We start from the raw sequence: 24,961 nt of genomic DNA, 5'->3' as shown, positions 1-24,961 counted from the left end.
TTCTTAGTTCTTTCACTGTGAATTCTTTTTAAGTCTGATAATGTCTGTGAGCTTTATAGGTTCTCTCTTTACCTGAGTCTTTACTTTCTCTGTATTTGTCCACAAACTACTATCTCTAGCCAGGAATGCTATTTTAGGCTTACCTGCCTTTTGTTTTTAGTTTCTTGCAGTGCTTTTCTTTCACTCTTTGGTGCTATTTTCTGATTATAAGAATAACAACTTCAACAATGACCCAGTTATTAAGTACCTGCAGTTTCCAGGCACTTTTCTTACGTTATCATTCAATTTTGCAACAGCTCTTTTGCATTGTCCAGGGCAGACACACAACTCACACTAGCTTAAGTAAAAAAAAAGAAAAAAAAAAAGCGTTCTATGAAGGCTAGGTTGGCTTCTGAGTTAAATGGAGCCAGGGACTCATGTTGTTATCAGGAATATTTCTCTCATTTCTTCCCTCTCTCTCCTTTTGCAGATAGGTATTCTCCATGTATAGGAAAACACTTTACTGCCAGCTGTAGGCATACTTCATTTCAAGTGAGCCAGCCCTCTCCCTCCATGTTTCAGGGAAAGGACTTTATTAGTCTGGCTGTGTTGTGGCCCATTTCTGGAATAGCATTGTGGTCAGAGGGCTGAGGTACTTTTGGTTGGATCCTGGATACATGTCCACCCTTTGGATGAACAGCTTTACCAAAGTCATATAGAATAGGTAGTAGAGCTGGAGAGAATTCCCCAAAGGGAAGGAGAGAAGGGTTGTTGGACAGATAGCCATTGTAGTACTACCACTGCTTTTTTACAGATGAGGAAACTGAGACTTAGGGACTTAAGAAACTTAATCACAGTCAGAAAGCCAGTAAATGGTATATATGAACCATAGTCTTTTAGCTTCAGCATTCACATTATACTCTGGTAAAAGAATTGCCTCCCTTTACCTTTAACCTCTCTCTTTATAAGGTGCATGTGTAACTCTCCTAATTCTTTTTACTTTTTATGGAGAGAAAAATTAACTAGGGAAGAGAATTAAGTGAAACTTATCCTCCCCCCTCCTGTTTTTGGTTGAGAAATAATGAGGAATAGAGTTTGTGTGATGTCTAAAATTGATGAGCCATGGGGTGCCTGGGTGGCTCCATCAGTTAAGCGTTTGGCTCTTGATTTTGGCTCAGGTCATGATCTCGTAGTTCATAAGATCAAGCCTCACACTGAGCTCTGTGCTGATGGTGTGGAGCCTGCTTGGGATTCTCTCTCTTCTCTCTCTCTGCCCCATCCCTGTTAGTGCATGCGCGTGCGTGCTCTCTCTCTCTCTCTCTCAAAATATATACATATATTATATATATATACATATATATGTATGTATATATATGTATATATATATAACAGCTTTTCAACCACATACATGTTAAGTAGGCTTTTATGAACTGGTTTTGGGACCTCATTTCTCTTACAATACAGTTTTTGTGGAAAAATGAGTTCTAGGTGCCGTAAAGTTTTGGGATACCACTGAGAGGTAAATGAGGGATTGCCTTTGACTGATTATCTTAAAAAGTAAAGATTTCATTCTTTCTGGAGTGAAGGTGTTAGAGTTAGTGGGAGAGCATGAATCAAGGGATAGGTAACTCTGCAGAAAAGAAAATGAGGGACTTCATAGGCAGATTTTTCTTGCTGTTTATTTCATCCAATGTTTGGATGGTGTAATCCTTTGCCCACTTAAAATTCTCTGATTCTCATTTTGCTTACTGTTATAAGTTGCTATCACCTGGCATGCTGCATATTAATAAATATTTTCTTACATAATGGGTTTAAAATTAGTGACTAAATGGGTCTTTTTTTTTTAATGTTTTTTTTAATGTTTATTTTTGAGACAGAGAGAGACAGAGCATGAACGGGGGAGGGTCAGAGAGAGAGGGAGACACAGAATCCGAAGCAGGCTCCAGGCTCTGAGCTGTCAGCACAAAGCCCAACACGGGGCTCGAACTCACAGACTGTGAGATCATGACCTGAGCCGAAGTCGGACGCTCAACCAACTGAGCCACCCAGGCGCCCCTAAATAGGTCTTTAAAAAAATTTTTTTTTAATGTTTATTTATTTTTGAGAGACAGAGACAGAGGTATAGAAAGAGAGAGGGAGATGCAGAATCCGAAGCAGGCTCCAAGCTCTGAGCTGTCAGCACAGACCCCAGCCTGGGGCTTGAACCCATGAGCCGAGATCATGACCTGAGCCGAAGTTGGATGCTCAATTGACTGAGCCACCCAGGTGCCCCTAAATGGGTCTTTTATTCATTAGATAATGTATTCATAATTTATCTCTTCACCAGTGGAGGATAATTGAAAGTTGGCCACATAAGAGAGGCCTAAGTGAGAAAAGAAGTTCCTGGTAGAATGCTGCACATGGGAGACACTCAGTGTTACTGAGTTTTCTTTCTGGTTCTTTCTACTCGCCCAGTGATGGCACAGTCTTGCTTTCACTTTATTTCCTATTAGGCATATTTGGTGATAATAAAATCTGTAAGTTATACTCACTTTCATAGTGTCCAACTTATTCTTATTTAAAAGTTTCAGTGCTTTATTTTAGGGAATGGAATTCAGCATGAAAGGTTCTGTTTCAAAGATAATAATTTTCTTGGGATGCCTGGCTGGATCAGTTGGTGGAGCATGTGAGTCAAGATCCTGGAGCTATGAATTTCACCCCCATGTTGGGTGTAGAAATTACTTTATTTTATTTATTTATTTTTGAGATTACTTTAAAAACATATATATATATATATATATATATATATATATATATATGTATAAAGTTTAAAAAATAATCTTCTTACACTTAGCAATTTTAACAGATGGCATGTCCTTCTGGAGAACTTTTCTTCACCCATGAAAGCTATTCACAGGCAAATGAGGCTACAAAGGATTGACAGATTTTCTATGTGTAATGGTACAATGGTACGTACCATTGTAGGGAATACAAATGTTAATTATTACTGGCTCAATTTATTAATAGTTTGCTATATACATTGTCATTTAGCATGCTACAAAATGCAGTTTTATTGTTTTGTATGTTGTTGTTTTAAGTGCATTTACAGCACCTTATTGCAAGTGCCTGGCAGGTGGAGATTTGGTCTTTGAAATAAGAGTCTGTAGAGTAGAATGCTAGACATATGCATGAGAGGTGCTTTGTATTTGCTGTGGGGAAGACCATTGCTTTCACTCATTGTTTACTTTGGTACATCAGGCCACAGTTGTCCTAATAATGTCAGTGTTTCATTGGTGATGTGTAAAATTTCTTTGACAGTTCATAAATAAAATCAGATACTAGAAAATGCTTAATGTTTAAAACTGCTTATTTTATTGGATTTTAGAAATCACTTGAGGTATGGCCTGCTTGGATACGTGACAGAATTAGCTTTTTAATGAAGTGATTGAAAGGGGTAAATACGCCTTATCTGCAGTTGCAACTTTTCTGTCAGCCTTACCTGTTTAAGACACACTTGATCCTAGAAGGCCCTAAAGAAGTTCCTACTGTTGGGGGGAGGAACCAAAGATGTAATGAGCATGGATAAATTCCTTGGCCAGAAGAAAGACAGTAGCTCTAAAGACCAAACCCCATTGGTACCAAAGCCCAGAAATAGAAGGAAAGTAAAAAAGAAATTAGAGCAAAGTAGGAAGAAAACAATGGCAATTTAAAAATTGTGCTCAGACTGGGTGTTGTATGGAAACCAATTTGACAATAAATTTCATATATAAATAAAAAAAAATAATAAAAAAAAAATAAAAAAAAATTGTGCTCAGGGTGTTGACAGGAAAAATTTTGGTGTGTGTGTGTGTGTGTGTGTGTGTGTGTGTATTAGTAATGTTCATGATAAAAGGAGAGTAGACCTATCTAACAGATATGTATAGCCATCTGTAGATGAGTAATTCTGCATGGTATCTGAGAACATCTCTGTCTTTAGGGGAATGTTGAAAATTCACTGACCTGAACCCTAGAGCCTTCTTGGAACACTGGAAGAGGAGGTGAAGTTGTACTCTGTTCTGTAAAATTTACTCAAATATTTATTGAGCTTCTGCTTTATGTAGATACTTTGTGTAGACACGGCTGGGCTGTACAATTATATGTGCATAATATGTTGAACAAATTAGTGTGTAAATGAGTGAATGAGTGATGTCATCTTTGCACTCATATATTCACTAATTTATTGAGCGCTTATTGTATCCTAGACACCAAATATTCTAGTTGCTAAGAATACAGTGGTGAACCCTACAGAAATTATCTCTGCTCTTACGGAGCATAGATATTAGTGAAAGAGACATTACAACAAATAAACATATGAATATCTAATTACAAACTGGGCTAATTACATGAAGAAAAATAACAGCTGCTATGATACAATCATTGGGGTGGGATCCATTTAGATTGTGTGCTCTGGGAGGGTCTTTAAGTCCAAGAATGATGAATAGGATCAACCATGTCAGAATTGGAGCCATTATAGAGATGGGGTTGGGTTGGGAGCATTGCAAGTAGGGAAGACAGAATTCATGAAGTTTCTCAGGTTGGAAGTTGGAGGACCCGGAGTAGGTTGGTATCCCTTGGATCTGAAATGACACTAGTGTGGCTGGAATGCAGAGAGGGAGGAGTGGAGTTGCACAGGAAGTAGAGAAGTTGGCAGGGCTTCCTGAATATCCTTGTATTACAAGTTCCCAAATCCTTAAGATTCATTACTTTTAATTAGGGCGGAAAATAGAGATTGATTTGTAGCTTGAAAACATGAAAAAAAAGTTGGTGAGTTGGCACATAATTGGCTCATCTGTAACAGAGGGAAGTTAGTGTTGCATTGGGAAAGAATGTAGGCTTTGGAGTTAGAACTAAGTTCGTCCCTGCTGTGCTTCTTAATGGTTGTTGTGGCCCTGGGTAAGCTACTAAACATCTCTGAGCCTCTGTTTCGTCATCTGTAAAATGGAGATAGTGATGTCCCTTTACTGTGAGAATGAAATTAAATCAAATACATATATAAAGCACTTAGCAAAGGGCCTGGTTCAGACTAAATGGTCAGTAAACTATATCTGCTGCTGTTACTACTAATCTTCTTTCTCCTCAAGGCACAAAGGCAACAGCCAGATTGTTTGTAAAATGTGAGCCAAATGAACCTAATGGACATACTAAAGCTTGCACAAACTGACATGCCTGTAGTCATTTTAGACTATATCATATGAGGAGTTATCCGTGAAAGGGTAGGAGTCTTTGAATTTGTCCCCATGATAGTTGAAAAAGCCAGAAAAAATCTTTTGATAACAGAAGATTTGTATGTACTGTTGGAAAACTGGCTTTGCATTTCAAAGAAAAACAATAACGTAAGAGTAAATTCACTATGAAAAGCCATAATATTATAGAGCACTTTGTAGCCTTTTCAGAGAATATCCTGTAATTATAGTAAAATAAAGGCTTGGGAAGAAGGACTCTCTGAAAATGCTGACATAAAATCTTAAAAACAGAGGCTTTCTTTTATTTTACAAGTAATTCTCTAGTTAGCGCAAGCAAGAGAAACCGTTTGGGATAAACTGTCATGTATATGTCTGTGGTTCACTTTATTATTAATATAGAAATACAGTAAAATTTTACCATAACACAAAAAAATGAAGTCCTATTTTTGGAGGATAATGAAACAATTCCTAGTTAGCTACTTGGGTGTTCTGAGTATGGGGAAGCCAATCATCATTGTGTTTTTATCCCAATTCAGGTTACTGGGGCATTTATTTGAATGCTAGTGACATGTCAAAGAATTTTTATAATGATTTTTTGGGAAGAGAAAATTGCTTGGGAAAAACATACTTTGTCCTTTGATTTCGTTATTTCATAGAAAAATGCAATGTGTATGGCTAAACTTTTTGACTGATCTATAAGAAGAGATAATTTTGGTTTTTGAACATTATCTATATAAAAATAAGAAACTAAAAACTTCTTTGAAGCAATGTGCATTCCAGTATTTTCTGTTATGTGCTATTTCAATTTTAAAGAAAACATGTAGTTTACTACACTAACTTTATGACCTTTTTTTTTTTTTTTTAAATTTTTTTTTTCAACGTTTATTTATTTTTGGGACAGAGAGAGACAGAGCATGAACGGGGGAGGGACAGAGAGAGAGAGAGACACAGAATCGGAAACAGGCTCCAGGCTCTGAGCCATCAGCCCAGAGCCTGATGCGGGGCTTGAACTCATGGACCGCGAGATGGTGACCTGGCTGAAGTCGGACGCTTAACCGACTGCGCCACCCAGGCGCCCCTATGACCTTTTTTTTTTTTTAAAGTTTTTTTTTTTTTTTTCAACGTTTATTTATTTTTGGGACAGAGAGAGAGCATGAACGGGGGAGGGGCAGAGAGAGAGGGAGACACAGAATCGGAAACGGGCTCCAGGCTCTGAGCCATCAGCCCAGAGCCTGATGCGGGGCTTGAACTCATGGACCGCGAGATCGTGACCTGGCTGAAGTCGGACGCCCAACCGACTGCGCCACCCAGGCGCCCCCCCTATGACCTTTTAACAGTAACAGTTGCAGTTTGAAAAACAGTGCATCAAATGATGGTGTTAAGTGAACCTCAGAAGGGAATTCCAGGTTATTCCAGTAGTAGAAGATGAGCACAATTTTTCCAGTGGTATATCCCATGCCATTAATCATAGATGATTAATAGGTGCCAACTCCACATCATTTGGCTGCATGGGATGGTCTTTTAAGAGAGGGTGGAGGGGAGGGAGGGAGGAAACTGTATATGCGTGAACTCTCACTGAAGGATACTTAAGAATTTAATAATAATATGAGTTGGGGCACCTGGCTGGTGTGGTTGGTGGAACATGTGGCTCTTGATCTTTGGAGCTTAAGTTCAAGCCCCCATGTTGTTTGGGTGTGGAGATTACTTAAAAAAAAAAAATCTTAAAAAAATAACATGAATTGGTTGAGGGATAGAGAACTGGGTATCTTTGGGTGGAGGTAGTGATAAAACACTTTAAATACCGTATTTCATTTTCAGTTTTTAAAAATTTGAGTTACTTGAACATATTTATTCTATAAATATAAATTTAAAATAAATTCTGCTTCTACATTATTAGAGAAAAAAGAGGGTAGGAGGACTCCCATATGGATCAGGGTTTGGCAGTAAAGATTACCGTGATAGATTAACAGTGTTTTTCGCAGGAGTGGGAGGGAGGTACAGCCTTTGTGCTCTGTTTGCTGCCCCTGATCTAGATGAGTTACACTGAACAGTACTATTAAAGAATGTTAAATTGACTCACTAAGAAGGGTTAATTTGTATCCCATTCTCTGTTTATTGTAGGGGGTCGTACACTTTAGAAATTTTTGTTTTCAGTAGAACATGGCTAATTTGAACATTTCAGTGCTTAAAGTAGACATTTTAAAAAAATTTAACTTAGAAATAATTTCAAACTTACAGAAAAGTTGTATAAATAAGAATAATACAAATAATACCTATTTCCAGATTTACCTTTTGTTAACATTTTAGTCCATTTACTTTATTGTTTTTATCTGCCTACCTATTTATCTGACTTATCTTTGTCTAAGTCATTTGAGATAAACTTAAAATACCATGTCCCTTTATTCCTAACTTCTAAGTGTATTTTCTAAGATTAGGGATACACTTCTATTTTTTTTTTTTAATTTTTTTTTTTTCAACGTTTATTTATTTTTTTTGGGACAGAGAGAGACAGAGCATGAACGGGGGAGGGGCAGAGAGAGAGGGAGACACAGAATCGGAAACAGGCTCCAGGCTCTGAGCCATCAGCCCAGAGCCTGACGCGGGGCTCGAACTCACGGACCGCGAGATCGTGACCTGGCTGAAGTCGGACGCTTAACCAACTGCGCCACCCAGGCGCCCCGATACACTTCTATTTAACTACGGTACAGTTATCAGCCCTAGTATCAGAGATACCACACTTTACTGCCTGCCTTCCATTTTTATCAGTTGATCTGGCATGTCCTTTATAGCATTCCTTCCCCCAACCCCCTTTCCCCACTCCTGCCCTGGCACAGGATCCAGATTAGGGTTAGGTATTGCATTTAGTTGTGTCTCTTTAGCTTTTGATCAGAAACATTTACATAGTCTTTATGTCTTTTTTATAACATTGAAATTTTTAAAGACTATAGCCCTCCCCCTTTTATTTTTTATTTTTATTTTTTTTTTTAATTTTTTTTTTTTTTTTTAACGTTTATTCATTTTTGGGACAGAGAGAGACAGAGCATGAACGGGGGAGGGGCAGAGAGAGAGGGAGACACAGAATCGGAAACAGGCTCCAGGCTCTGAGCCATCAGCCCAGAGCCCGACGCGGGGCTCGAACTCACGGACCGCGAGATCGTGACCTGGCTGAAGTCGGACGCTTAACCGACTGCGCCACCCAGGCGCCCCATCCCTCCCCCTTTTAAATAGAATCTTGATATTCTTTCATGATTAGATTCAGATTATGCGTTCTTGGCTAGAATACTACATACTACACACACACACACACACATATATATATATGATATGTATATATATATATATATATATGATATGTGTATATATATATATATATATATATCATATACATACATTACATATACACATTTAATACTACGTAGCTGATATGTCTTTCTGAGGATATCACACCTAAAGGCACAGGAGGTCCATCTGCCCATCATTAGTAATGTTGGAATACTCAATCAAGATATTGTCTAGTGTCTGCTGTATAATAAATATTTTCCCCTTGCAACAAATAAGCAATCAATGGGAAGACATTTTAAAACCATGCAAAATTTCCTAATCCTCACCAAAATTTCCCCCTAGATTCAGCATTCATTGATTATCCTTCCTTGCCCTACTGTGTTGGTGCAAAATGCTGATTTTTCCAGTTCTAGCACTACCTCCACATTTACTGGTTGGTGCTCAGCATTCTGCTGTAAGCAAGAGTTCTCCTTTCTACCCTATTTATTTTATTTGTTGTTGTTATAAACTCATAAATTACTCTTATTTACCCCATGGTTCATAATTCATTATGATGTGAAGTAGAACATTTGATTGTGGAGTCACTGGATGACTTCAGAAGCTCAGTGACCACCCTGAAATTGTGTGCCAAGTTTTGTGTTGTTTGCACATCCGAGGAGAGTGTCCATAACTTTAATCGGAATCTCTAGAGTTCTTGATTCGAACAGTATTAGGTTCCACTAGGTTGAATAGTTAAACCTTAAGCTATCTGTAACCCTTGCATATTTGTATATTCTTTCCCCGGCTTTCTACCCCCAATGTTAAATGACTGAAGTGTTAGAATTATAGTGTGTGTCCATCTTTAGGTACATTACATTTTTTTTGGTTTACTGTTTTAACTGCAACTGGAAGTAGAAGTATATTTTGGTTTCTTTAATTTTTTTTGCTAGAATATATAATAAATGTTAATATCTTCATTGCCACTGTAGCAGCAGTTTACGGTGTATAGAACCAGTCTTTTGAAGCAATGAATTACTTTGATTTAATTTGAAATTTTAAAACCAATGTTTTTTACACTGTAGTTTTATTAGCTCTCTGGGAGTGAGCTACATGATGTTGTGCACTGAAAATTACCCAAATGTTCTGGCCTTCTCTTTCCTGGATGAGCTTCAGAAGGAGTTCATTACTACTTATAACATGATGAAGACAAATACTGCTGTCAGACCATACTGTTTCATTGAATTTGGTAAGGGCCTGATTTTTTTCCTTTTCATTGTCCTGTCTCCATCCAGTCATAAGCTATTTTTCATATAATACTGGGGGCCAGGGGAAAAACTCAGAAAATTCTGCTACCTTGCTTTTGATAGAATAATTTGACAGAGGGTCTATAAATTATGGCAACTTCTTCATGTAGGTGCCTATTAGAAAAAATTGTGTCTGAGCTGTGGAGAGGATTGTGATTATTGACACATAGAATTAATCCCAGAGGACAATTTTTCAATGAGAAATTTATAAGCCAGAGATTCAGAGTTCTGTGTTTATGTGATAATCTTTTATAGTCTGCTTAATGTAGAATGGAGGTTGGCAAACATTTGCTGGAAAGTACCAGAGAGTACATATTTTAAGCTTTAAAGACCATATGGTCTCTGTCACAACTACTCAGCCCTGCCATTGTAGCTTGAAAGCAGCCATAGGCAATACATAAATGAATGAGTATATATTCCAATAAAACTTTATTTACATAAACAGCGGGCTTGATTTGGCCCATGGGCATTAGTTTACTTGACTCCTGGTGTAGGAGGAAAAGAAGTAAAACCAACTTGTAAATATGAAAGTAAAATTGGAAGATATTTCAAAGATGTCTTTTATTAAATTTATTTCTTCAAAACATACATTCTAATGGTGTAAGCAGTAAATAAGAAAACAGGTTTGTAAGAACATGCAATTTACAGAGTATGTTCTTATGTAATTACAATTGGTAAATACTGATAAACTTTATATTTTATGAGATATGAAACCCTATAGAAATTAAGACTGATCTAAAATTAAAGAAAGCTGTTTTTGGTTTTTTTGTAAAAATTTAAAATAATTCCGTGAAGTGGATATAATAGTAGAAATGGTCTCACAGTCATTATTTTAAACTATTATTTTATTTATAATTATTAATTTCTAGAGTGAAAAATGGATGACCCCATGATATATTAACCATTAAACACAAATAATATTAGAATATTCCATGACAAACTGAATAGTTTTGGATAACAAATTAAACTGTTTATCTGCAGAATTTACTCCATTAACATCACACTCTCACACACTTTATTTAATAAACAAATGACTGCAAGGAAATTTATTTTTTATTTTACATAGATAACTTCATTCAGAGGACCAAGCAGCGATATAATAATCCCAGGTCTCTTTCAACAAAGATAAATCTGTCTGACATGCAGATGGAAATCAAGCTGAGGCCCCCTTATCAAATATCCATGTGTGAACTGGGGTCAGCCAATGGAGTCACATCTGCATTTTCTGTTGACTATAAAGGTGCTGGTAAGATTTCTTCTGGTGAGTTATGGATCTCAATTATTTCATTAAAAAAACAAACTTTAATAAGAACTGAATAACTCTTGAAAATGAATTACTTTTTTCCTAATATTTTAAAGCAAGTACCTGAGAGAATATAGACATTTAAAGTAATTCTTTTTCCCAGTGTTTTATACAGTAATCCACCAGATATGTGACTAATCAGGAAAATACTTTTAAATAGCAATCTCAGATGAACTCTAAAGTTTTTCTAGAGATGAATAATTGTAATATGTTAATGTACATGTAAAGTGCTTTGCATTATGTCAAACTGAGTACATTCAAGGCCAGATTTCTTGACTACCACAGAAAATGGGATCATCTACTTAAACCTCCTCTTCCAAATAAGAAATACCATCCTTAACAGTTGTGACAGATTGAAAACTTCTGCTTAAAAATGGAAACCTCATTGTTGTATAAGACAGCTTGTGCCATTGTTGAATTTCTTGTTTAAAAAATTCTTCATTATATTTTGAGCTAAAGTCTGTTCCCTGTAATATTGACCTGTTTGTCTAAGTTCTGTGACTTTTCCTTGCTTTTTGGCTATACCAGAAAAGCACTTCAGAACTTTGAAGTCAGCAACTCTGTCTCCTTTCTATCCTATTAGTAAGATCAACTTATATATAATCAGTTTCTTTAGCCTTTTGGCCTGTGACATTTTAAAACCTCCCCAACCTGGAAGTTTCCTCTGCATGTGCTTTAGTTTGTTAGTATTCTTCAAATGTGGCATTCAGGAATGAACACAACATTTCTTGGGCTGATTAATACAAATTATGGGAGAAAGAGGGATGCACATTTCCCTAAAATAATCCACTCAGGAAACAGACCAGAAAACAGACCACTACTAACAACAAGCCCCAGGAGAGAGGAGGTGGATCAGTATTCAGAGTTGTTACAATTCAGGGTTTTCTAAAGTGCCCAGTTTCCAACAAAAAATTATAATACATGCAGAGGAAGAGGAAAGTATAATCCATATACTAGGGGAAAAAAGCAGGCAATAGAAACTGCCTGTGAGACTAATCAGATGTCAGATTTAACAAAGACTTCGAAGTAGGCATTTTAACTATGTTCAAAGAACTAAAGGAAATTATGACTAAAAAAGTAAGGAAGGTATAACAATGATGTTATATCAAATAGACAATATCAATAAAGAGATAGAAATTAAAAAAAAATTTTTTAATGTTTATTTATTTTTGAGAGAGACAGAGTTTAAGCGGGAGAGGGACAGAGAGAGAGAGGGAGACACAGAATCGGAAACAGGCTTCAGGCTCTGAGCTGTCAGCACAGAGCCTGATGCGGGACTGGAACTCACAGACTGTGAGATCATGACCTGAGCCGAAGTTGGACGCCCAACTGACTGAACCACCCAGGTGCCCCAAGAGATAGAAATTTTAAAGAAAAAGAACCAGGAGGAATTTCTGGAATTGAACAATACACCTGAAATAAAAAATTTACTAGTGGGGCTCAAGAGTAGATTTGAACTGGCAGAAGAAAGAATTAGCAGACTTGAAGATAGATCAATAGAGATTATTTAATCTAAAGAAAAGAGAAAAAAGAATGAAGAAAAATGAACCTCAGGAAAATATGGGGCACTTAAGCACACCAACATATGCATGATGGGAGAACGAGAAGGAGAGGAGAGAAATAAAGAAACAAACAGTATTTGAAGAAATAATAGCTAAAAAGTTTCCAAATTTACTCAAAAACGTGCTCCTCCAGGAAGTTCAATGAGTTCCAGATAACCATGCAAGAAATCCACAAATAGATGAAACATATTAAAAATGCTGAAAGACCAGAGCACCTGGGTGGCTCAGTTCGTTAAGCGTCTGACTCGATTTCAGCTTGGGTCATGATCTCATGGTTGTAAGATTGAAACCCACCTCCACACTCAGCACACAGCCTGCTTAAGATTTTCTCTCTCCCTTCCTCTGCTCCTCTTCTCTGCTTATCCTCTCTCTCTCTCAAAAACAAAATGCTGGAAGACCAAGACAATGAGAAAATCTTGAAAGCAGCAAGAGAAAAACAATTTGTCACTTATAAGGAACCCCAATGAGATTAACAGCTGACTTCTCACCAGAAACAGTGGAGATCAGAAAGTCACAGGACAGCATGTTCAAAATGCTCAAAGGAGCAAAAAAACTATCAGTCAAGAATCCTATGTATGACAAAGCTATCTTTTTGTTGTTGCTGTTTATTGTTTTTGAGAGAGAATGCACATGTGCGAGTAAGGGATAGGCAGAGAGAGAGGGAGAGCGAGAATCCCAAGCAAGTTCCGTGCTTTTAGCACAGAACCTGACACAGGGCTCAATCTTACGAACTGTGAAATCATGACCTGAGCTGAGATCGAGAGTTGAACATTCAACCGACTGAGCCACCCAGGCACCCCAGCCAGCAAAGCTATCTTTCAAAAGTAAGGTGAAATAAAGACATTTGCAGATAAGCAGAAGCTGAGAGAATTTTTGCTGGCATACTCAAAAGAAATACTAAAGGAAGTTCTTCAGGCTGAAAGCAGGTGATCTAGACAATAATTTGAATCCACACCAAAAAAAAATCAAAGAGCAATAGTGAAGGTAATTATAAAAGACAGTTATTTTTCCTTTACTCTTTTGTTCACTGGTGTAAAAGGCAATCATTTAAAACTGTATATAATGTATTATTGAGCCTGTAACATATAGAAATGAAATATATATTTTGCATAACAGCACAGAGGAGGTGGATGGGAGCAAAGGTGCATTAGGCTAAGGAAATGACTCCAGATGGTAATTTGAATACACAGGAACAAATGAAGAAAGCCATAAGTGATAATAATTCATATTAATAAAACTTACAAAAATATAATTGCTGTCCTTAGCTTCTTTGAAAGACATAAAATTATGTAATGTTATGACTATAACAGTGTATTTAGGTGTTTGTAATGTTTATAATATATATATCACAATACCACAGAAAGGGAAGAAAGAGGATAGAGCTATATAGGAGTAATGTTTCAATAGCTCATTGGAATTAAGTTAGTATAAATATTAAGCTGTTTCTGATAAGATGTATATGATAAGTACTAGAGTAGCCACTAAGCAAATCACTCAAAAAATAGTGAAAATCATTAAAAATATTAAAGTAATGCAGTATTCACTTAATGCAAGGTTAACAGTAAAGGAGAAATAGAACAAAGGACATGTGACATATAGAAGTAAGTAAAATGGCAGATGTAAATCCTCTATGTCAATAATAACTAATGTGATTGAATTTAAAAGTGTCACTGAATGAAACATTCCAATCAAAAGTTAGATATTATAAAAGTAGATTAGAAAAATAAAAAGAGATTGAAAGTAAAAGGAATAAAAAAGATACATAATGCAAATAGCAACCAATTGATGGAATGGCTTTTTGATAGTAGACAAAATAGACTTTAAGGCAAAAATTGCTACTGGAGATACAGAAGGACATTTTATGATGATAAAAGATTAAGGTATAACAATTATAAATATATGTGTATTTAACAACAGAGCTCCCAAATACGTGGCGCAAAACCTGCCAGAAATGAAGGGAGAAACAGACAGTTAAACATAGTTGAAGGCTTAATATCCAACTTCCAATAATGGATGGAACTAGGCAGAAGATAAGGACATAGAAGATTTGAACAACGCCATAAACCAACTGGGTCTAACAACTACCGAACACTCCATTCAACATTAGAAAATACATTTTTTTATATGGTTATTTTTGAGAGAGATCATGTGTGTGTGGGGGAAAGAGCAAATCCCAAGCAGGCTCTGCACTGTCAGCACAGAGCCCAATGCGGGGCTCATTCTCACAAACCTGAGATCATAACCTGAGCCGAAATCAAGAATTGGATGCTTAACTAACTGAGTCACCCAAGCACCCCTAAAAAATACATTCTTAATTGCACATGGAACATTCTCCTCTGAGATAGACTTTATGCTGAGCCAATTGAAAAAAAAAAAAACCTTCATAAATTTAACAGGTCAAAGATAATACAGAGCAAGTTCTATAACTACAGTGGAATGAAATTAGAAATTAATAGCAAAAAAGAATTTTGGAAACTTCATAAGTATATGGAAATTAAACAATATATTCCTAAATAATGAATGGATTAAAGAAGAAATCGAAAGGGGTATTTATACTTGGAGGTGAATGAAGGTGAAGACACAATATAATAAATTCTGAGATGTTGCTATAAGTTGTACTTAGAGGAAATTTTATAACTATCAATACCTGTATTTTTTAAAAAGGAAGATCTCAAGTGACTACTTTAACCATCTGCCTAAAGATACTGGAAAAAAGAAAAGCAAATTAAACCTAGAATAAGGAGTAGGAAGGAAATAATAAAGATTGGAGCAAAAATGAAAATGAAAAAGAAAATAGGATAGGAAAAATCAATAAAACCAAAAACTGGTACTTTGAAATGATTAACAAAACAAACTTTTAGCTAGATTGACCAAAAACAAAAAACAAGAAAGGAAAAAAGAAATTACTGGAACCAGAAATGAAAAAGGACATTTCTTTTGATCTTATAAAGGATTTTAAAGGAACACTGTGAACAGCTGTATGCCAATGAATTAGACAACTTTGATGAAATGGACATATTTTTAGAGATACACTACTGAAACTGACTCAAGAAGAAATAAATAATCTGAATGGATTTAACAAGAATAGGGATTAAATTAGTAATAAATTACTGACAAAACCCTAGGCTGAAATGGCTTCACTGGAGCTTTTTACCAAACAGTTTAAGAATTAACCAATTCTTTACAAATTCTTCCAAAAAAATAGAAAAGTGGGAACACTTTTCAACCCATCTGTGAGGCCAATATTATCCTAATCCCAAACCAGATAAAGATATCACAAGAAAAGAAAACTACAGACTAATATCTCTTATGAATATGGACAGCAGTCCTCAACAAATGCTAGCAAACCAAATCCATCAACATACAAAAATGACTGTGTACCATGACCAAGTGGGATTAATCCAGCAATGAAAGGTTGGTTTGACATAAAAAATCAGTTAATGTAATACACAACAGTAATAAAATAAAAACCAAAAGCACATGATCATCTCAGTAGATCAAGAAAAAGCATTTGACAAAATCCAACAGACTTTCATTATTAAAAATACTCAACAAACTAGGAATAGAAAGAAACTTCTTCAACCAGATAAAAGGCATCTACAAAAAACCCACAGCTAGACTCATACTTAATGGTGAAAAACTGATGCTTTCTTCTAAGATCAGGAACAAGATAAGGATGTCTACTCTTACTACTTCTATTCAACATGGTACTGGAGGTTCTAGACAGGGCAGTTAAGGAAGGAAAAGGAAGAAAAAAGCATCTGATTGCAAAGGAAGGACTAAAATAACTCTTCATATATGACATGATCTTGAGTATAAAGAGTCCTAAAGAAGCCACTGAAACAATTAAAACCAGTGGTTTTAGCACGGTTGCAGGACACAAGATCAGTATATAAAAATTGACTGTATTCTGTATGCTACTAATGAACAATGAACTAATGAAAATGAAATTAAGAAAATCCGAGCGATTACTGGATGAGACAAGACAGATTATACTTTATATTGTTTGCAATTTAAAAGAAAGAAAATCCCTTACAATAAAACTACAAAACATAGAAATTAAAGAAAATCTAAGTTCATGGAAAGAGGTCCCATGTTCATAGAGTAGAAGACAGTATTGTTAAAAATGGCTGTACGTCTCCAGTTGATTTATAGATTCAGTGAAATCTCTATGAAATAGCTATCTTTTTGGCAGAAATTGACAAGCGGATCCTAAAATTCACTTGGAAATACAAGGGACCAAAAATAGTCAAAATAATCTTGAAAAAGAACAAAATTGGAAGATTCACACTTCCAAACATACTACCAAGCTAGGTAATCAAAACTATGTAGTTCTGGTTTAAGGACAACAAAATAGAATTGAGAGTACAGAAATAAACCCTTAGTTTATGGTCAATTAATTTTTAACAAGGATGCCAGGACAATGGTGAAAGAATAAACTTTACAATTGGTGCTGGGACAAGTGGATGTCCACATATAAAGGAATGAAGTTGGACCCCTGCCTCACAAAATGTATAAAAACTAACTTAAAAATGGAACAAAGACCTCAATTTAACAGTAAAAACTATAAACCTCTTAGAAGAAAACATAGATGTAAATTTTTGTGACTTGGTATTAGGCAATGTTTTTTTTTTTATATTTGACACCAAAAGTGCAATAAAAAAAGAAAAAGTAATTAAGGTGGACTTCATCAAAGTTAAAAATTGTATTCTTCAAAAAGACACTGTCAATAAATTGAAAAGACATTTCACAGACAAATCATATATCTTCTAAAGGATTTGTGTCCAGAATATGTAAATCACACAACAATAAAAAGATAACAGTCCAATTTTAAAATGAGAAAAGGATTTGAATAAATATTTCTACAAAGAAAATGTGCAACTGGCTAATTAATACATGAAAAGATGGTCAACATTATTAGTCATAGTGAAATACAAAGCAAAATGATAGGAGGTACCTCCTCACGCCCACTAGATGGCTATAATTTAAAAAAAACTAACAAGTGTTACCAAGGATGTGGAGAAATTGGAACCATCCTATATTGCTGGTAGGATTGTGAAATGATGAGCTGCTTTGGAAAATAGTTTGGAAGTTCCTCAAAAAGGTAAACATAGAGTTACCACATGACCTCGCAGTTCTCCTCTGAGGTACATACCCCAGAGAGTTGAAAATGTAAGTCTAAATAAAAACGTGTACATGCATATTTATAGCACTATTATTCATAGCAACCAAAAAGTTGAAATATCCAAACATCCATCAGCTGATGAATGAATAAACAAAATATGACATAAGCATGCAACAGAATATTATGGAGGAAAAAAGGAATGAAGTATTGATGCATGGGACAACATGGGTGAACCTTAAAAACATTATGTTAAGTGAAAGAAGCCAGGTACGAAAGGCCACATATTTATAGTTTTATTTATACAAAATGTCTAGAATAGGCAAATCTATAGAGACAGAAAGTAGCTTAGTGGTTGACAGGAGTTGGGAGGGGTACAGGGAAATAGGCAGTGACTACTAATGGTTATGAGATTTCTTTTTGGAGTGATGAAAATTATGGAATTAGATAATGATTGCATGATTCTGTAAATGTACTAAAAACTTGTGAATTATATATACCACTAAAGGGCAAATTTTATTGTATTCAGATAATATTTCAATTTTTAAAATCAATAGTTAATGAGAGTTACTACTTTGAAGACTTCTACTTACAGTAGTGATGCAGTAGGTAATTCAGACCAATAGTTTCACAAAATACATGTAGGAAAGCTGAGTGAAATGTATATATTCTATATAATATGTATGTCTAATATGATACAGAATTTAATTTAAAATATAATCTTCCTGAAGTCTTTGGAGATCCAACAAGATTACTAAGAATTACTGGTGGAGGTCTAAAGAGATGAACTTAATGTTTGGAGCTACTTTTACCAATTCTAGAGGGAACAGCTGATAGCCACCCAAGACTAGGGAGACAGGGATTAGAAAGCAGGGCCCACCAAGCTGATGAACCTTATGAGCAACCTCCAGCTTTTGGTGTGGACCTTGGATGTCCGTGCTCTAGGAATGTGAGTAGACAGGAAGATGAAGTAGACAGGCTTTTTATCAGGACTGCAGCTTAGTCTTGAATCATACTGGTCTTTAAAATTGGATTTAGCAGATTCCATAGTGATGTGCTCCAAAGATCCTGGCAGAAGCAAACAAGTACCTTTCCTAGAATAGTCACATAAACTTCAGATTGTATCTACAACAGTATTTTGAAAATAGAGTGTTTGGTAAACAGTGAAGTAACCAGGCATAAATAACCAGGCACTTGGAGAGATTAGGCTACATGAACATGAACAATTACACACACACACACACACACACACACACACACACACACACAGTCTCATAGGAGTCATGGAAATCAGAGGACAACTTAATGATATCTTCCAAAGGATAAAAGAAAATAACTGCAAATGTGGAATTCTGTGCTTGACAAAAATATACTGAAAGAATGAAGGGGCAAGAGTGGATATCCTTTCAGTGTTCCTGATCTTACCAATTTATATAACTGCTTTTTTATCAGGTTGAGAAAATTCTCTTATATTCCCAGTTTGATAAGTGGTTTATATCAGGAAGTTGTATTTTGTCAAATGCTTTGTCTACATTTATTGAAATGGTTATATGATTTTTCTTCTTAAAGTCTTTATGTGGTAAATTACATTGATTGCTTTTCAAATGTTAGACCAACCTTGCATTTTTGTGATAAAACCCCACTTGGTCATGATATATTACCATTTTTATATATTTGTCAGATTCAATCTGCTAAAATATTTTAAGTTTATTTATTTTGAGAGAGAGAGAGCATGAGCAAGTAGGGGAGGGGCAAAGAGAGAGGAAGAGAGAGAATCCCAAGGAGGCTCTGCACAGAGACATGGGGCTTGAATCCACAAACTGAGATCAGGACCTGAGCTGAAACCAAGAGTCGGGGGCTTAACTGACTGAGCCACCCAGGTGCTCCCCAATTTTGTAAAATCTTAAGATATTTTGGTGCCTCAATTTGCTAAAATATTTTACATTTATTTTCCTGAGGGAATTGGTTTGTGGTTTTCCTTTTTTGTAATTGTCTAGTTTTACTGTCAGGATAAAATTGGCCTCAGAGTAAATTGAGAGGCATTCCCTCTCCAATTTTTTTGGGAAAGGTTTCTGTAGAAATTTTATTTCTTTTTTGTTCAGTATGTGGAAAGAAGCCTTTTGAGCCTCTGGTTTTCTTTGAGGAAAGGCTTTTAGCTACAAACGAATTTTTTTTTTTTTTTTTGATGGATGTAGGGTTATTCAAGTTACCTATTTCTCTTTAAGTGAGTTTTAGTAGTTTGTTTCTTTTTTTTTTTAATTTTTTTTTCAACAATTTATTTATTTTTGGGACAGAGAGAGACAGAGCATGAACGGGGGAGGGGCAGAGAGAGAGGGAGACACAGAATCGGAAACAGGCTCCAGGCTCTGAGCCATCAGCCCAGAACCTGATGCGGGGCTCGAACTCACGGACCGCGAGATCGTGACCTGGCTGAAGTCGGACGCTCAACCGACTGCGCCACCCAGGCGCCCCTAGTAGTTTGTTTCTTTGAAGAAATCTGTCCATCTCAGATGCCAACTTAGTAGTTTGTTTCTTTGAAGAAATCTGTCCATCTCAGATGCCAACTTTTTTGGCATAAAGTTGATATTCTCTTATCCCTGTAATGTCTGTAGAATTGTAGTTTACAACCATTCCCGTTTATGATGTTGGAAATTTTTGTCTTCTGCATTTTTCTTCTGATCATTCTTATTAGAGTTTAGCATTTTTGATACTCTCAAAACACCACCTTTTGGTTTCATTGACTTTTTATTGTTTTTGTTTTTTATAATTGGTTTTAATCTGATTTTTATTACTTCCTATCTTCTTAGGGTTTAATATGCTCTTCTTTTTCTAGGTTCTTAAGGTAGAAGTTGAGTTTATTTTTTTAAAAAGTTGAGGTTATTTTTTATTTGAGATCTTATTTCTTTTCTAATAGGCATTTAGTAGTATATATTTCCCTCTAAATATTGTTTTAGCTGCAGTCATAAATTTTAATATATTTTCACCTTCATTCTGTTTAAAATGATTTTTGATTTCCCTTTTGATTGCTTTTATGATCCATGGGTTATTTAGAAAAGTGTTATATAATTTTAAGTATTTAGAGCTTTTCCAGACATCTTTCATTTTTTAATTTCTAACTTCATTGTGGTCAGATAACAAACTTTGTATGATTTTAATCCCTTTAAGTTATTGAGACTTGTTTTGCTCTCTCAGAATGTGTTCTATTTTGGCCATTTTTCTGTGTTATGTGTTGAAAAGAATGTGTATAATTGTAGGGTGGAGTGTTCTATAAGTGTCATAAAGATCAAGTTGGTTGATACTGTTCAAATCTTTTGTATGCTTTCTGATTTTCTGTCTACTTCTCTCAATTACTGAAAAAGTTGTGTTGAAATGTCTGACTAGATTTGTGCATTTATATCTTTCTCCTTTTAGGTCTGTCAGTTTTTATTTTATATATTTTATAGCTTGTTAAATATTTAGGATTGTTCTTTTGGTGCATAGACTTCTTTGTCAGTTTGAAATGACCTTTATTCCTAATAATAATCTTAATTCTGCAATCTATTTTATTAATACAGCCATTCTAACTTCTTTTTTAAGTGTTGGAATGATTTATCTTTTTCTGTCATTTTTCTTTTAACCACTGTGTCTTTCTATTTACAGTGATTTCTTGTAGGTTTTAGTTGGGTCTGTCGGGAAAAAATCCAGGTTGATCATATCTGCTTTTTATTTAGGTGTTTAGACCACTTAAATTTAATGTGATGGTGGTGATGATGATGATGATGATGATGATGATTTTAATAATGTGATTATTGATGTGGTTGTGTTTAAACCTACCATCTTGGCTATTTTCTTTTTATCCAGACTGGTTTTGGTCATCTTTCTCTTTTTCTGTCTATTTTTTGATCCATTTTCTGTTCTGTATTGACTTATACCTCTTCGTTTCATTTGTTTTTACAGTTGCTTTAGGGTTTATAGAATATATCTGATATTTCATGGTAGGGCCACTAGGTTTAAGCCAGGAACTACTTCTCAAATTGAAAAGTTTTTTTGTTTTTTGTTTTTCTTGGGGTTTTTGTTTGTTGGTTTGTTTGTTTTTTGCTTACAGGCCATGTCATTGCTTCAAAACCCAGGAACCTTTTTTATGATTCTTTCTTTCCAAATTTGCTACAGAATTAAAACATTGTCTCTTCTTTGTATATTTTGGACACCATTAGATATCATGAGGCCTAAGGACTGAGTGACAAAGTGTCCTGTAATGCAGTCTCAATCTTTCTGTTGCTTTGGCTCTCCTCAACCATTTTCATTCAGTGAACATGTTGGAGCAGTGTACCCAAGTCTGGTAATGTTGCTTTTGAAAACTAGAAAGGCATACTCAGCAGTGTATCTTTTCTTAGTGGTGTGGGTTGCATGGTGCAACTGAATCTTTACTTTCACTATACCCTAGACTTTTAACCACCAGGAACTTGACTGAAAGCTGTAGGCTTCTATAATTTTATTATTTTCCACACTTTGGCATACATGTATCATCCCAGAGTATCTAACCTAAGGCACAAACTATCTTTTCTTCAGATCCTATCAGCATGGGGTCATCAACAAAGTGAGCCAATATAATGTTATATGAGGTGTTAAATGTTGGGTCCTTGTTCAGGGTGCCTGGGTGGCTCAGTCAGTTGAGCATCTGACTTCGGCTCAGTTCATGATCTCGTGGTTTGTGAGTTCGAGCCCCACGTCAGGCTCCATGCTGACAGCTCGGAGCCTGGAGCCTGCTTCGGATTCTGTGTCTCCCTCTCTCTCTGTTCCTCCCCTGCTCACACTCTGTCTCTCTCTCAAAAATAAATACTAAAAAAAAAAAAAAAAAAAAAAGATGTGGGGTCCTTGTAGGCCAAGAGTCAACAGATTTTTTTCTGTAAATGACCAGATAGCAAATATTTTAGGTTTTACAGGCTAAATGGTCTCTGTTGTAACTACTCCACTCTACTAGTATAGTACAAAAACAACCGTAGTCATTATGTAAAAGAATAGGTGAAGCTGTGTTGCAGTAAGGCTTTGTTTGCACAAATAGGTGGTGGGTTAGATTTGGCCTGTGGGTCATAGTTTGCCAACTCCTGCTATAGACTAATCTTTGGCTCAGAGTTGATATAACCTAGTGGCAATATAGTGAATATACTGCTATCTCTATCAAGTAAAAGCAAAAACGATTCTGATTTTCTTTTAATTAGGATAGAGAGAAAAGTGTTAGCAAATTAGTACCTACATGTTATGAAATTAATTGATCCATATGGAGACTGTGTCTGGAAAAGCATGCAGTTGGAACCCACAGTAATATGTTGTCATCCTCTAAGACACTTCCATTTTGGAGCCTTCAACTGCAGTAAATAGGTGTGTGGTAGGAATCACCATCTATGCATATATTAAGAAGCCTTGGATGATGACACGGATTTCTACAGTTACTTTAGGGAATAATATTTTGATCAGGTTTGGGTAGGGGAAGCTCCAAGACTTATGTTGGCCTTTCCTTCTCTAAAGGTTTAATTCCATAGGTCTGGCAGTCAATGTTACTGCCAGAATATCTGTACATTAATGTACACACTCAGGATCTAGAAGACCAATTTTTTTTTCAATATATGAAGTTTATTGTCACATTGGTTTCCATACAACACCCAGTCCTCATCCCAAAAGGTGCCCTCCTCAATACCCATCACCCACCCTCCCCTCCCTCCCACCCCCCATCAACCCTCAGTTCTCCGTTTTTAAGAGTCTCTTATGCTTTGGCTCTCTCCCACTCTAACTTCTTTTTTTTTTTTTTTCCTTCCCCTCCCCCATGGTCTTCTGTTAAGTTTCTCAGGATCCACATAAGCGTGAAATCATATGGTATCTGTCTTTCTTTTTTTTTTTTTAATTTTTTTTTTCAACGTTTATTTATTTTTGGGACAGAGAGAGACAGAGCATGAACAGGGGAAGGGCAGAGAGAGAGAGGGAGACACAGAATCGGAAACAGGCTCCAGGCTCTGAGCCATCAGCCCAGAGCCCGACGCGGGGCTCGAACTCACGGACCGCGAGATCGTGACCTGGCTGAAGTCGGGTGCTTAACCGACTGCGCCACCCAGGCGCCCCAGTATCTGTCTTTCTTTTATGGCTTATTTCACTTAGCATCACACTCTCCAGTTCCATCCATGTTGCTACAAAAGGCCATATTTCATTCTTTCTCATTGCCACGTAGTACTCCATTGTATATGTAAACCACAATTTCTTTATCCATTCATCAGTTGATGGACATTTAGGCTCTTTCCATAATTTGGCTATTGTTGAGAGTGCTGCTATAAACATTGGGGTACAAGTGCCGCTATGCATCAGCACTCCTGTATCCCTTGGGCAAATTCTTAGCAGTGCTATTGCTGGGTCATAGGGTAGGTCTATTTTTAATTTTCTGAGGAACCTCCACACTGTTTTCCAGAGTGGCTGCACCAATTTGCATTCCCACCAACAGTGCAAGAGGGTTCCCGCTGCTCCACATCCTCTCCAGCATCTATAGTCTCCTGATTTGTTCATTTTGGCCACTCTGACTGGCCTGAGGTGATATCTGAGTGTGGTTTTGATTTGTATTTCCCTAATGAGGAGCAATGTTGAGCATCTTTTCATGTGCCTGTTGGCCATCTGGATGTCTTCTTTAGAGAAGTGTCTATTCATGTTTTCTGCCCATTTCTTCACTGGGTTCTTTGTTTTTCAGGTGTGGAGTTTGGTGAGCTCTTTATAGATTTTGGATACTAGCCCTTTGTCCAATATGTCATTTGCAAATATCTTTTCCCATCCGTTGGTTGCCTTTTAGTTTTGTTGGTTGTTTCCTTTGCTGTGCAGAAGCTTTTTATCTTCATGAGGTCCCAATAAGTCATTTTTGCTTTTAATTCCCTTGCCTTTGGGGATGTGTCGAGTAAGAGATTGCTACGGCTGAGGTCAGAGAGGTCTTTTCCTGCTTTCTCCTCTAGGGTTTTGATGGTTTCCTGTCTCACATTCAGGTCCTTTATCCATTTTGAGTTTATTTTTGTGAATGGTGTGAGAAAGTGGTCTAGTTTCAGTCTTCTGCATGTTGCTGTTCAGTTCGCCCAGCACCATTTGTTAAAGAGACTGTCTTTTTTCCATTGGATGTTCTTTCCTGCTTTGTCAAAGATTAGTTGGCCATACGTTTGTGGGTCTAGTTCTGGGGTTTCTATTCTATTCCAGTGGTCTGTGTGTGTCTGTTTTTGTGCCAATAC

General features: G+C 36.2%; 1 protein-coding gene across 3 annotated transcripts in view; it reads left to right on the top strand.

Annotated features, from left to right (window-relative positions):
* The window catches only part of SEC22A (SEC22 homolog A, vesicle trafficking protein), a 79,904-nt gene that overhangs the window by 13,589 nt on the left and 41,354 nt on the right, over positions 1-24,961 (top strand). For all 3 annotated transcript variants that reach the window (XM_086675236.1, XM_025913141.2, XM_086675237.1), the window contains 2 exons: positions 9,524-9,687; positions 10,812-11,006. In XM_086675236.1, the coding sequence (XP_086531362.1) occupies positions 9,524-9,687; positions 10,812-11,006 (359 nt within the window). The remainder of the gene's footprint in view (positions 1-9,523; positions 9,688-10,811; positions 11,007-24,961) is intronic.

This window comes from Puma concolor, chromosome C2, assembly GCF_028749965.1.
Source record: "Puma concolor isolate L17-30 chromosome C2, mPumCon1.1.hap2, whole genome shotgun sequence".
NCBI lineage: Eukaryota > Metazoa > Chordata > Mammalia > Carnivora > Felidae > Puma > Puma concolor.
The sequence above is the reverse complement of the archived record's forward strand: the minus strand, read 5'-3'. Positions and strand labels throughout refer to the sequence as shown.